Consider the following 13,877-nt stretch of genomic DNA (forward strand, 5'->3'; position numbering starts at 1 on the left):
CTATGAAGTATAGAGTATTAACAACTGTCAGTGTCAGGGAACCTCTAGTTGGACAGATAATAGTACCGTATGATCGAGAAAAAACGGCGTCAACGATGGCTATGAAATGAAGATCGCTGTCATTTTATATGTAAATTTATATGGGAAATGTCATCGATTTTTTCGATCATACAGTATTTATAGAGAAAACTTTATTTCTTTTAATAATAAAAATTATTAATTAATATTAAGTTGTTTGTTATCTTATATCACAGATTATATTATAAAAAATAAAATTAATATATCTCCTAACCAAATATAAACTTTAATTTTTCTGGTTTCAATTACAGAAATAAATCTTTTATTTATTTATTTTTGTTGTGTAACAAAGTTTTCATTACTAAAAATAGACATCAGAATCGATATTAGTTCGGCTACTTGGTTATATTTTCTTTAAATAGTTTGAGTTTTATGATGACGGCTTTGGGAAACATAACATTAAAAGTTCTTGAAGAAATATTGATTTAACCGCAATAATTTATTAATTTTAATTAATGGAAAATTTATTTCGTCTAAATATATCTTATTAATTTAGAATATTTCTTTTATTCGATTTTACATAATACGGGTGCGTCTCAAAAGTGACTCACCCCCTATAACTTTTTTATTTTTTCAGTTAAAAAAACGAGATCTGGTATGTTAGTATATGACATAAGTTAGGATTGATTGACGTATTCAATTGTTTTCGGTCACTTCCTGTTTCACCGGAAATGACTAAAACTTTTGATTTTTAAATGGCACCCTCGGTATTTTTTTACTTTATTCGATAGAAAATAACACTCTGGATAGAATGACTTATCATATGTCAAGTTTTGTCAATCAATCCCAATTTATAACATATACTAACATACCAAATCTCGTTTTTGATCTGAAAAAAGAAAAAAGTTATAGAGCTGAGCCAGTTTTGAGACGCACCCGGTATATAAAGTTCGTATAAACTTCTAAAATTACATAAGTATTTCGTAGAATTAATTTATGCTAATTATTAACAATATAAATAATTTAAAATTACCCCTAATTAAAAATTAATAAATATTAATATGTAGTACGATTTATTGATGACATATAAATCTAAGTTTTCTAATGAATTAACTAAATAGTTTTTAATAAAAATCAGGAAATTCAATAAAATAAAAAATAAACCTGTAATTTACTTCCTATTTCTTTTTTTTAGCTTTCGTCTTACACAGTTATACAGGGTATTTGAAAAATAGCAAACCCAAAAATTATAATAAAATGATAAATACTATTTAAAATGCATCATCCTGTATTAACATTTACATTATTTTATATTTTTTATCAAAAACCTATTTTTACTTTTATACTGACCCGATCTTGGCGATGTTTAGAAATCAACTAATTAGAATTTTCATTAATATTATACTATAAATATTATGTCTAAAATGTAAACAATTTTTTGTTTATGAATTTAGCTAGCGTTAATTAAGGTGTAGGTTAATTATGAAATTATTTCATCGCGGTGGAAAGGTTTCTGAGGCTCGTTTGACATAGATATTCCGATTTAAATACAATCTTGATACAGGGTGGATAAAGTTATTTGGAGTGGACTTTTTATACAAAAGATTTAAAAATCAACATAAGTAGGTATATATAATCTAGAATTACATTTTTATAAATATATTTGGTTTAAAAAAATAAAAGAATACATATTTTTGTTTCTCTTTAAAAAAATACGTAAGTCATTCTATAGTATTATCTTCTATATTTCTCTTTCGTTGTCGTTTTATTTAATCACTAGCGCACTTTGCTATAAATAAATATCACTATAACCTAAAAATTCAAATAATTAGGTTTTATTTCAAGTAATTACAACTTAAAATCTAAATAAAATACAAGTATCAGGGTCATTTAGTCGTTTATATCACACATACGAATTAATTTTGTTACTTCTTAAGTAAAATAAGGTTTTATACAGGATGTTCCGAGTTGCGTGCACTTATATTTATGTGATAGATGTTTTGAGATACTGTTTTTCTTCTATTTATGAAAATTAATTCTGTTTCAAGTATATTCCTCAAAATAGGTGGTTTACATTTAATACAGAAGTATCTACAGTATGATCGCACAAAAAATGGAAGCAAGATGTCGTAGAAATGACGATTGATAACAATCGCCATATTATTTTATTCATGAAACAACAAAGATGTTTTGTCCAAATTCCAACGAAATTTCCAGCCAATTCTGACCATTCTTTTTCAATCGTTTAAAAAATACTCTCATTAGCAATAAATCGTATTATAATATTTAATTATTTAATAATTTTAATTATAATAATATATAAATTACTTAAAAATATCGATCTTTTTTATTTTTACTACTAATTTTATATTGCGAATGTGATCGATTTCCAATCATGTGGTATTTTGATAAAATTTGGCCACACAACTCGTAATACCTTGTACATAACCGATTCCACAAACATGTTCTATGTTTATGAAGATTGTTACTTAAGCAGAGATACTGTAATGCAAAGACACTGCAATATTGAAATAATAAAAATCAAAAAAAATCGGAGAGTTCAGTCTCCAAATTGTGAGACTTTTTGAGAAGAATAGGACTGGACCCATACAGCACACTTCGTCCCAGGGACGTACATTTTATGTCCATTTTACGTCGCTACGTCCCGGGACCAATTAGGGACGTACTATGTACGTACAAAAGCGTACGTACATAGTACGTGCCCCATGTACGTACTATTTACGTACATTGTAGGACTTCACTACGGACGTACATGCGAGTACGTACTACGGACGTACAAGCCAGACTCACGGGTGTATCAAGACATAAGGGATGACCATGTACCTGAGATTTTATATTAATAAATATTTTAAGCTGACTTCCATTGAATTATTTCTAATTAAATTCCTAGGTCGAATACGTCGTTGAAAAATATACGTCCATAGTACGCACATTGTATGTCCATAGTATGTACATTGTACGTACTTTCGATCATTTTACATCCAGTTTTGGTCCGGAACAAAACATAAAATGTACGTACCTGGAATGTACGTACATGCGACGTACATAGTACGTACTTTACCACACCCAGGGACGTACAAAGCGTTGAAAAATGTACGTCCGTAGTACGTACATTGTACATACTTTCGATCATTTTACATCCAGTTTTGGTCCGGAACAAAACATAAAATGTACGTACCTGGAATGTACGTACATGCGACGTACATAGTACATACTTTACCACATCCCAGGGACGTACAAAGCGTTGAAAAATGTACGTCCGTAGTACGTACATTGTAAGTACTTTCGATCATTTTACATCCAGTTTTCGTCTAGAACAAAACATAAAATGTACGTACCTGGAATGTACGTACATGCAACGTACATAGTACGTACTTTACCACATCCCAGGGACGTACCGGGGACATACATAGCGTTGGAAAATGTACGTCCCTAGTACGTACATAGTACGTACCTGTACGTACTTGTACGTACCAGGGACCTGACGCTCGTCCATAGCACGTACCGTGGCTGTATGGGGAGAGTGTATCTAGAGATCGGAAACTCATCATGAAAAGGTCACCTCAAAAAACATAATCTAATCATAAAAAATTCTTCAAAATACAAAGGAATTTCTACAGTATCTCCACTAAAGTCTTAAAGAAACCCGTAGTCCATTCCTTGCCTCGTACAGTTCATCTTCAATCCCCATCCTAATACTAAAACTCAGTCTCCTGGTAGGCCTGGTTCCGCCTCCTAGTCCATACTCTCCTGTACTAAATCTTTCTGCTCCTCAGTTCGTTTATGTAGGCTCCCAATTCATCCTCTATGGCTCCCTTCTCTATATCCTTCAAGCTGCTGTTACTGATATCGCACGAGTTACAAGCTCGATCATCGTTTTGGTTGTCCAACCCTGTTTGGCTTTCGTTGGTGGACATCTTTTTGCCCGCCTTGGACGTGGAGTTCTTCAGACATTCGAAGTACTGGGTGAGTTTCTGGAACTTGGTCTCGTTCTGACCCGATGACATGATGGGTAGGGACGCGTAGGCGGCGACGATCGGTGTGGGGATGTGCGCAGATCGGAGAGGGGGATGGCCTGAGTCGGTCTTGCATGAGTGACGAAAGGAAAATTTGAACCTGGAACAGATAAAGAGTCCTGTTATTTTTGGAGATTTTAATTAGTTTTTTTAAGGAATTATTTTAGAGTAAGTTTATATTCGAATGTGATACCACAATTGTTTTGGGATTACCGAATAATACTTTTACCTGACACGAAATGCGTTATCCGGCAACACAACGACTCCGAAAGAGAAGTAGTGTTGCCGGTATCGCATTGAGTGTCAGGCAAAAGTATTAGGTAATCCCGAAACATCGATTATTGACACTTTAGTTGTGTATTACGAGTTTTTGGCTTAAATAAATAGTGTTGTCATACTTTAAGCTTGAAAATGTTTACTAGCAGACCTTGCAGTCGAACATTGTTCTTTTTAGAACCTCTTTTAGTGCGAAGTGTACAAGATAGCTTAATAGCCGTAAAAAACTCATCGCAATATTATTAGAATATCTTGAACGGGAAAGCGATACTAATGGCCCTTTATGTCCCTTGTGCTGTTAAGAATGTGAGTTTTGTTGATGTAAATAATAACTGTTTATATATTTATAATTAATTTATTTTTGTTCCCTAAAATATTTTCATTAAAAAAAAATATATAAAAGTGGGCAACACTGTGCCGGTCAAGCTTAATCACGTGACGAAAAGTTTAGTTGGTATAAACTGTATATTATGTTTAGAAAAACTGGGACATTTAAAACAATTGAACTTTGTTTTACATCACAACGGTGAGTTTTTCAAATGATGACCCGTCCAAACAGATTTCCCGTCGATCGTCGCTTAACTTCGACAATCAAGCGGGCACTGGTCTGTCGATATAGCCAGGCCATTGCTCCTAAATTGAATAGGCGTTTTAATATCGACGAAAATTTTGCATCGGTTGACTGAGAAGTTTACAAAGTGCTTTTAAAAGTCTCAGTTTCATGACTAGCATATGAAATTTTTGAATTTGGCAAGAGTCAGCGAAAAATAAAGGTCATTCACATAGATAGGTCTTTTGTGAGTTCGAAACTACCTTTTCTTATTCGACGGGAAAAGTAATGTATCATTAAATTAAAAAAAATCGAAAATATATTCAGCAAATAATAATTCATAATGTTTGACTGTGTATTACAACAATAAAAATTATAATCAAATTACTGAAATATATAAATAAGACAAGAAGCCTTATTGTGTCACATTTTATAGAGGGTATATCCCAATATTTTGTGAACACAGAACTACTACTGATTTTTGGAAAAAATATCACGAAAATACATAAAAACTTGAGACTTTAGCCTATTTTTGCTTTTTTTTCAAGTTCTGATCGAGGAAGGTGAGAATCTTGACACATTTTGCTTCAAGTTAGAAGGTGATCTTGACTCTCTTGGAAGACAACTAAACGACAATTTGAATAGTAAGATAATTAATTTAGAAGACAATTTGAAAGAATATATAAAAAATTAAATTATGGAAAATTCCCAGGATTTGCAAGAAAGTTTAAATGATAAAATTAATATTTTAGAAGATAAGATCGCAGAAAAAAGATATATATATATACAGCTTTAGTAATAAAATACTTAAGAAGAAAAGATTATAGAGAATTCTACGGAGCTACAAGACAAAATAGCACAGGTTTTCAAGCGACTAGCAAGCTCTGGTTTGAAACTTAGCCACAAAAAATGTCATCTGTATCAAGAATATGTATACTACTTAGGCCATGTAGTCTCCTTCCAGGAAGTTGCGGTAGATCCACAGAAGACCAAGACAGTGGAAGAGTGGCCGATACCCAAAGATAAACATGAACTACGAAGCTTTTTGGGACTATGCACATACTATCACCGCTATGTACAGGGTTTCGCCACCTTCGCTAAACCATTGACCAGACTTACCGAAGGCGAGAGGCGTTTCTCTTGGGACTCAGATTCTAACGAGGCATTCCGAATATTAAAGAGGCCCTGACTAGTGCGCTCATACTTAGCTATCCTCTTGGCAACGGAAACTTTATATTGGATACCGACACTAGCAATGTTGGATTAGGCGCTGTTCTGTCTCATTTAATTGGTTATTACCTTGTCAAAACCAGAAAGAAACTACTGTGTGACCAGACGAGAATTACTAGAAGTTGTTAAAGCAGTGGAACACTTCTAAAAGTATCTCTATGGAAGAAAGTTCTTGTTAAGAACTGACCATACTGCTTTGAAATGGCTGTCGCAGTTTAAGAATCCTGAAGGGCAGATAGCTAGATGGATTGAACGATTAGATGAATTCGACTTCAACACAGAACATCGAGCTGCGACAATCCATCGAAACGCCGACGCACTTTCCAGAAGATCTTGGGCTAAGAACTGTAATGATTTTTACCGAGCAGAAGAGAAAGAAGCGAAACTCCTAAGAACAACTGTGGTTAATGATACTTGGTAACCCGAAGATATCTTGCAAATGACCAAATCAGTGACCCAGAATTAGGCTTAGTGATAAACTGGAAAAACGCGAACCAAAGACCAACGTGGGAGGAAGTTTGCAGATATTCGCCGAACTTAAAGTCGTACTGGGTTCAGTGGAATTTCTTGGTAATAGGTAATGGATTACTTCACCGTGTACATCTCCGGACGAGCATGTATCTAAGAAGGGGGTAGTGTTGCGAAACCAGCCCACTAGCAGAAATAGTTGTAAATAAGTTTGTAAATAGTTCTTGAAGTGTTTTATCGTTATTGTTTTTGTTAATTAGTGTTAAATAAATTGTGTTTAAATAAATTATGACTTTCTATATATCCACACGGAACCGACGAAAAACGTAACAATATTTTGCATGTATTCCATTTTTCTAAGATTTCGTTTCACAGAGTCTGTTTGTTCATGCATCAAAGCCAGATACGATTCGAGTGGCGTGACTGTACTTGTAAAATATTTGATAAGCGCCAATCGATTCATACCAAGGAATAACCGTCCGTAATGCTGCATACAATCCGGTACGTAATATAACGACGTTAACGTAGGAATAGACACGGACATGCATTGAGGAATATTATGATTATACACCTCACCGACAGGTATCTATATCACCGACCAATATGTCTGACTATGCTTGACTTGCTACCGATAATTACAGATCATAAATTATAAGTTCTTGTACTTTAACATCTGCTAAACGGTTTATTGAAACGTTAAATATTCTGAACTATTAATACAGCTGTAATTATATTAAAAGCCAGGATATGCTTGTTTTTTCTAAGGTCTCTAATAATAATTAATAGTTTTTTAGTTTTTTTTTAATAACTTAATTGATTAATAACGTAGAACTGTTCCGCCTTGATGAGTTTTCTAGTCAGTTTAATAATTTTAATAAAAAAATGTAAAGAAATTAGTTTTTGATGTAAATTGTCTCAATTTATTTATTTGTTTAATAAACCTTTATAATGTGACTAAATACATATATTAAGTCTTGTATAATAGTCTAAGAGCTAGCAACGTTTTCGAGAAAGTATTTTAAGACGTCTGGCTCTTTGATATATATTTTACTATGCTCTCTGGAACAACATGCGGCCCGTCTGGCTGCCGATACCCGTTGCGTTCACTACTGCGCATCGGAAGAAGATCTTATATTTTTTTATTAATTTAGTCCTATAAATTCTAGTATCGAATATAAATCGGACATGTCTCCATAGCGCAGTGCGTAGAGTTTCCGACGACGAACCGATAATTTAGAGTTCGAATCCGGGTCAGGGCAAAGACTTTTTTATTTTATATTCTGATAGTAAAGTATTAAATAATTCTGGTAATTTAAAAAAAAATATTTAATACTATACTATCAGAATATAAACGAAAATAAAATAAGAAAGTCTTTGCCCTAACCCGGATTCGAACTCTGAATCATCGGTTCGTGGTCGGAAACTCTACGCACTGCGCTATGGAGACATGTTCGATTTATATTCAATACTAGAATTTAAAGGACTAATAAAAATATAGGATGTTCTTTCAATGCGCAGTAGGGAATGCAACGTTTACCGGCAGCCAGACGGGCCGCATGCTGTTCTAGAGAGCATAGTAAAAGAGATATCAATTGTTTTTCCGACGTTGCTAGCTCTCATACTATAATAACAGATCAATAATTATTAAGGGATATTACATTTGATTATATTGTTTTAACTGTCAAAATTAAATCCTCTTTATATTGACATTTAAAAATAAAACAACCCAAGTAGCATTTTCACGACTTGCGACCACATGTTTACTAAACACAACGTTGGATTAGTTACAAAAAATAGTTAGCTCCGTACCTTGGGTATTAAAATAAATGTAAACGTTGTTGTAACGTTGTGCCGACGTTGAACTAGTACTACAACAAAGTAAAAGCTTCTGCGACGTCAAATAAACGTTGTCTTGTAACCTTTTTTGCTTAAGTGATCTTTAAGTGATTCGGACAACGTAGTTACAATGTTGGGCAATAAAGAGTTTTCCGATGTCACTTTCAGGACCTATTCCAACGTTATGCAAACGTCGTCTGTTTTACTAATTCCAACGTTGTTTAGATTTCCTTACGTTGGTAGCACGTCAACCCACTACCTTTTTGTAACTGCATTGAACCATAACCTTAAATTTTAAATTTTCACTTCATTGTTCTGTTCAGTTAGACAGTTCAGTGCTGTTTTTGTTTTTATAAAAAAAAACTTAATTAAAATGGGACGTAAGAAAGGCACACATAAAACTAAATTTAAATATACATCGACATATTACCGATACTTTATCCACTCCCTCATTTATTTAGAATATAGAGGGCGGCACAAGCTAGCCTCTAGGATGACTAAATTAGGCAATCTTGCGACTAGTATACTAGCTGTTAAGGCTGAACTGCGACTTTATTTGTCCAGTATGCGACTACTCGAACTACTCCATCTAAATCTCCAAAACAACAAAGTGAAAGCCGCTATGTTGTTTAATAAGAAAATGTTTCGTTCCTAAAATAACAATTCCTACTTTTTAAATACATTAACTTGAAATATTTGACCCTAAACAACACGCGGAAACAATTTTTTTTCGACTGCGAATAAATTATTCTCATTTTACTAAAAAAAAATCAAGCAATTTTTTAAAACTTCTTTAATTTCAAGGCCTATTAGTATTTTTCAAAGTAGAAACAATACATTTATCAATAAACTTGTTTGCGTTTAACTTTTTGCCTTGGGTAACGAGTTACAGAGTTGGTTAAAGTGTTTCAATAATTATGATCTTCAAACATCTTCCACACTTAAATACTTTTGTTTTGTTTTCCTTTACTGCCATCTGGCATATGTCTCTAACTAAATCATAAAAATAATATTTTTACTATAATTATCCCAATTTAGGATAAAACGCGACTTAGACGCCATATTATTATAGTTTTGTATTTCTGTTTATTAGGATTTTAAACAACGTTGCAGTTTGTACTAAATTAGGCTGCTAGCCAACGTAGATATTCAACGTCGTTTCGACCCAAAAATTATTCCCCAAACTAGTGCAGACTAGGGTTGGCAGGAGGTTGTGCCGACGTTGCGCCCCGACGTTTGGTCGCGTGACACAACGTTGTCCCGACGTCCAAATGCCGCTTGGGAATAAATGGCATAATCATATACAGGGTGTCCCAATATTCCACGGACATAGGACTATTACGTATTTTTGGAATCAAAATAATAAGTTCATTGAATCAGCTCTTCGCTTGCCCGCTAGAGGGCATCAAACTGGCGTTTTTTTACAAAAATTGTGTTTATTGGGAATTATAGGTGACACTATCTACGGAATACCGGGACACCCTGTATTTCTATTAACAACAACACTACCTGTATAATAGGTAGGACGTAGAGACTTGAGACTTACTTAACATTGTCAAATTTTAAACAAAAAGTTTTCTTCCAAAGAAAAGTATAAAGACAGTTTTAAGGCTTAAACTTACTTACAAGAACAAACTTTGTTTTAAGCATGAAGTGACACAACTTTATTTTAAGCATGAAGCAAAATAAAGTTACTTCAAATAAAACAACTATTACTTTGTTCGACACCCAGGTGATTTTCTTCAATAATATTATAAAATGAAGTGAGATATCTATTTTTAAACTACTAAAAATTGTTTTTATATAATAAAAATAAGGTTTTATTTTCTTTTTTCCATGGCAACTGTTAAAACTGCCTTATATCTATCAAAAACAGTTGTTAAAATAGTACTTTAACCTCAAGGGTAGATTAAATGATACTTTAACAGCGAGGATAGGTTAAAAACTTTATTTCTTCTCACACGTTTTTTAATTGCTTCCATTTTTGAAAAATTTTGTATTCCTTTTCATAAGTTATTCGGGATTTAAATGGAAGTAGTTTGGATATATGGCGTTTGGTCGCCTCAGCCTGAATATCTGTTGGTAATTTACTTATTTCGTTTTGAGCCATTTCTGGCTTCAATTCATCAGCAATCGACACGAAAGAGACTTAAAAAATATTGACTCAAAACTGACAACTAAAAAGACAGCTTTGTTTATTTGTCAAATTACATAGAAACCAACGCCAACCCAGCATAATATTTTTTCTACTCGTAATAAATTCCTTGAAATAATAATTTCTGAATATTTTCTAAACGTAACTCGCTATGGAAAAAATATTGTTTTATACAAGACGATAAAATTGCATTATCGTGTCCCGAAATTAATTCTTTTCGGTCGTCTTGTATAAAAAATAACTATCTGTTTGATATTTTAATTACAAAACCCAAATATTCTTCAGTATTTCGATCTCTAATCATGTTCTTCCAGGTCCTCTTGCAATACTTGGCCTCTATTTTATAAACACACTGTATTAACTCTTCAAGATCGTGAGATTAATAAAAATAATAATGGTGCCCCAGAGAGCAGAAAATATTTGCTTAAAACAGCGGAACAATTTTTTGAAAAAGAATAATATAACAATTTGCCATTGTCAACATTTACAAAACGATTTTTTTTTAATTTTCTGCTTCATAATTTTGATTCTTGAAAAATTTCGCTTCATGACAACAAGCATCAAGGAAGATTTGGCAAAAATATTTACAATTTTTACAATAAACCCCGGCAAAAAGAAATAAATAAATAAAAAATATAAAATCTGTAAAGTGAAAACAAACTTTTTGACAAAACAAGTTGAAAATGTTATATTTTTAAAAAAGTAATACTGTGTACTTTGTTATTTGATATTATGGGGATCTGATTTTCAGTGAAATACACAAAACAATATAATTGCTTTTAAAAATTTTAAAACTGAATTTTTTAATACCAAATAATTTGAAAATACAGGGTAAATACAAAAACATGTGCTATCTCTCGCAAAGAGATAAAAATAATTTATTTTTTATATCAACATAGGTCCGATTCTGCTTTGATTCGTAGTTACAGGAGGTTAGAGTCTTCGATTTATTATAATTTTATTTTAAGTGCTTTTAGTGATTAGTGGTTATTGTAAGTGCTACATATTTTAATTATAAAAAGTGTCGACAGATTTACCAGGGACGTGCAGATGAGATATCACTTGAAATTTTTTCTAAAAAAAAACATGCGCGCCACTGGCTTTATTTTCTCTTGTTAGCAAAATTCAGTAGACCGTTTAATGCCGATTAAAAATTGTATCGTTGATTAAAGAAATAAGAAGATGCGCAACCTTATGGACGATTTTGTGACTCAAAACATGTCCGAAAAGTAGTTGGCATTACCGTTACATGTCCCAGATTTAGTTTAGCTCTGCGCCGCTGCGCGTTGATAGTCCTTTACAGCGTAGTGGATAAAGAATACTGTACCGTAGTTCTACTTTCAGTCGACAGAGTGAATGGTTGTCGGAGACAGTGTTGCCAGAACTAGGGATTAATCCGTAGATTTACGGATTTTAGGTACAGTACGTTAATAATATGGATTTTCTATAATTAAACAATTTAATGTACTATTATGTGATTAAACAAAGAACGGCGTCAGAGTTTGCTTGAAAATGAAGATTACTGTTATTTTATGGGTAAATATCAATAGTCGTCATTTCCAAGCCAACTAAACGACTTTTTCAGATCATACAAAATATTCAGTACCTATAAAAGAATTTTTGCTTTTGTTGTTTATTTAAAAAAAAATAAAGGTATTTTCGTCAAACGTATTACAGATGTTACACGTTTTAATATGGCAACACTGTCGCTTTCAGTTCCACACCGTCTTCGATATGTCTTCTCTAGCCGAATTAGAGAAAATGAGTGTTTTATGCATTGGCTGCAGAACGAGTAGAGGCTCCACTGTACGACACTTGAGACGTAGGGGAAATCAAATCAGCCTAGTCACGAATTTGCCCATTAAGTTGCCTATCCTTCCAATTCTTTCATAAACGGTTGTATCTTATTTTGTCGATTTAATTTTATCAATCACAATAATTAATAAAATTAAAAATGAAATTAATAAATTATTTATTTCATCTAATTTAGGTATTATTAAATTTATATCACTAAAGAATAAAAAATAAGGAAAGTTAAAATGTGGAGAGAGAAGCGTAAGATATATTTACAAACAAAGATAATTCTAAATAATTTCTTATGAAAAGAAAAGTTAAATTTGATTTAAAAATATACATTAAATCCAGACTTAAATCAGACAAAAAAGAGTTTTTAAGTGACAGATTTTTTACAACCTGTTCATTTTTGGACGCGTAAAAAGGTTTTTGTTTTCACTTATCAGGTTTGTTAATTTGTTTTTTACATCACTTGTTGCTTAGTCGCGTATTTACACCCGAAGCATTTGAAAAAAAGCTTTTAAATATTTTTCAAACGATTTAAAAGGTAGGTATTTTTGAACCTTTTTTATCCTAACAAAAAGTTGTTTTCAAACATGTTGTTCATTTTGCGTAAATATAGAATACAATGAACCTATAAACTGTGATTTATACTGATATATTTTTCATAAACAGTTCAGGGCGCGAATTCTGGAATTTAGACATAAAAACGTTACGCTTTCAAAACGGTAAGCGAAAGTATTCGATTAGCGGAACGCCAAGCAGTTGATTTTGGTATTCTCGTTGCGAATCGTTTTCTGGATACGTATTGAGCACATATTGGCAGCATCGCAATTTCTCAGGTATGCGAATAAAACAAGGAAAAATGTCAATGTTACTTGAATTTCATAATCTATTGTTAAGTTATGTCAACCATTTTCCATGGATGTCATTATTCTTATTATACGAGGGAAATGTTGAAGACGCTTCTCAGCATTTTCGATGTTTTGAAAAATATTTATAGCTGCCAAATCGTAAATTATCAGTTACTTATTGAGAAATTTATAGAACAAGAAGTAGTTTTCACTAAAGAGCAAGAGAACGCACAAAATCACAATTTTTTCTATTTTTACTGACAGTTCGACAAGCAAAACGATCCTTTAAGGTAGCAGTTTTCAAATCAAGAGCAAGAGAACGCACAAAATCACAATTTTTTCTATTTTTACTGACAGTTCGACAAGCAAAACGATCCTTTAAGGTAGCAGTTTTCAAGAGCAAGAGAACGCACAAAATCACAATTTTTTCTATTTTTATTGACAGTTCGACAAGCAAAACGATCCTTTAAGGTAGCAGTTTTCAAATCGCTTACCGTAATCAGTAAAGACGCTAAACGAGTCAGATGAGAATACCCAAATCGGTACTTAACTGCGCGATAAGCGAAAATTAACGTCATATACGCTGGGCGTCTAAAAGCGCTTAGCGTTTTCTAGTTTTCTCTTCTTAGCGTTCCAGAATTCGGCCCTGGGACCGTTCA

The 13,877-nt window shown here is 32.7% G+C and overlaps 1 protein-coding gene across 1 annotated transcript in view; it reads right to left on the reverse strand.

Annotated features, from left to right (window-relative positions):
- Positions 1–2,302: 2,302 nt before the first annotated feature.
- LOC115882901 (pyrokinin-1 receptor-like) overlaps positions 2,303–13,877 on the reverse strand; it is a 247,929-nt gene continuing 236,354 nt past the window's right edge. Inside the window, exon 6 of the mRNA XM_030901162.1 lies at positions 2,303–4,155. Coding sequence (XP_030757022.1) covers positions 3,795–4,155 — 361 coding nt within the window. The 3' untranslated portion in view covers positions 2,303–3,794. The remainder of the gene's footprint in view (positions 4,156–13,877) is intronic.

Source organism: Sitophilus oryzae, unplaced genomic scaffold (genome assembly GCF_002938485.1).
Source record: "Sitophilus oryzae breed Bouriz unplaced genomic scaffold, Soryzae_2.0 scaffold_179_pilon_pilon, whole genome shotgun sequence".
Lineage (NCBI taxonomy): Eukaryota > Metazoa > Arthropoda > Insecta > Coleoptera > Curculionidae > Sitophilus > Sitophilus oryzae.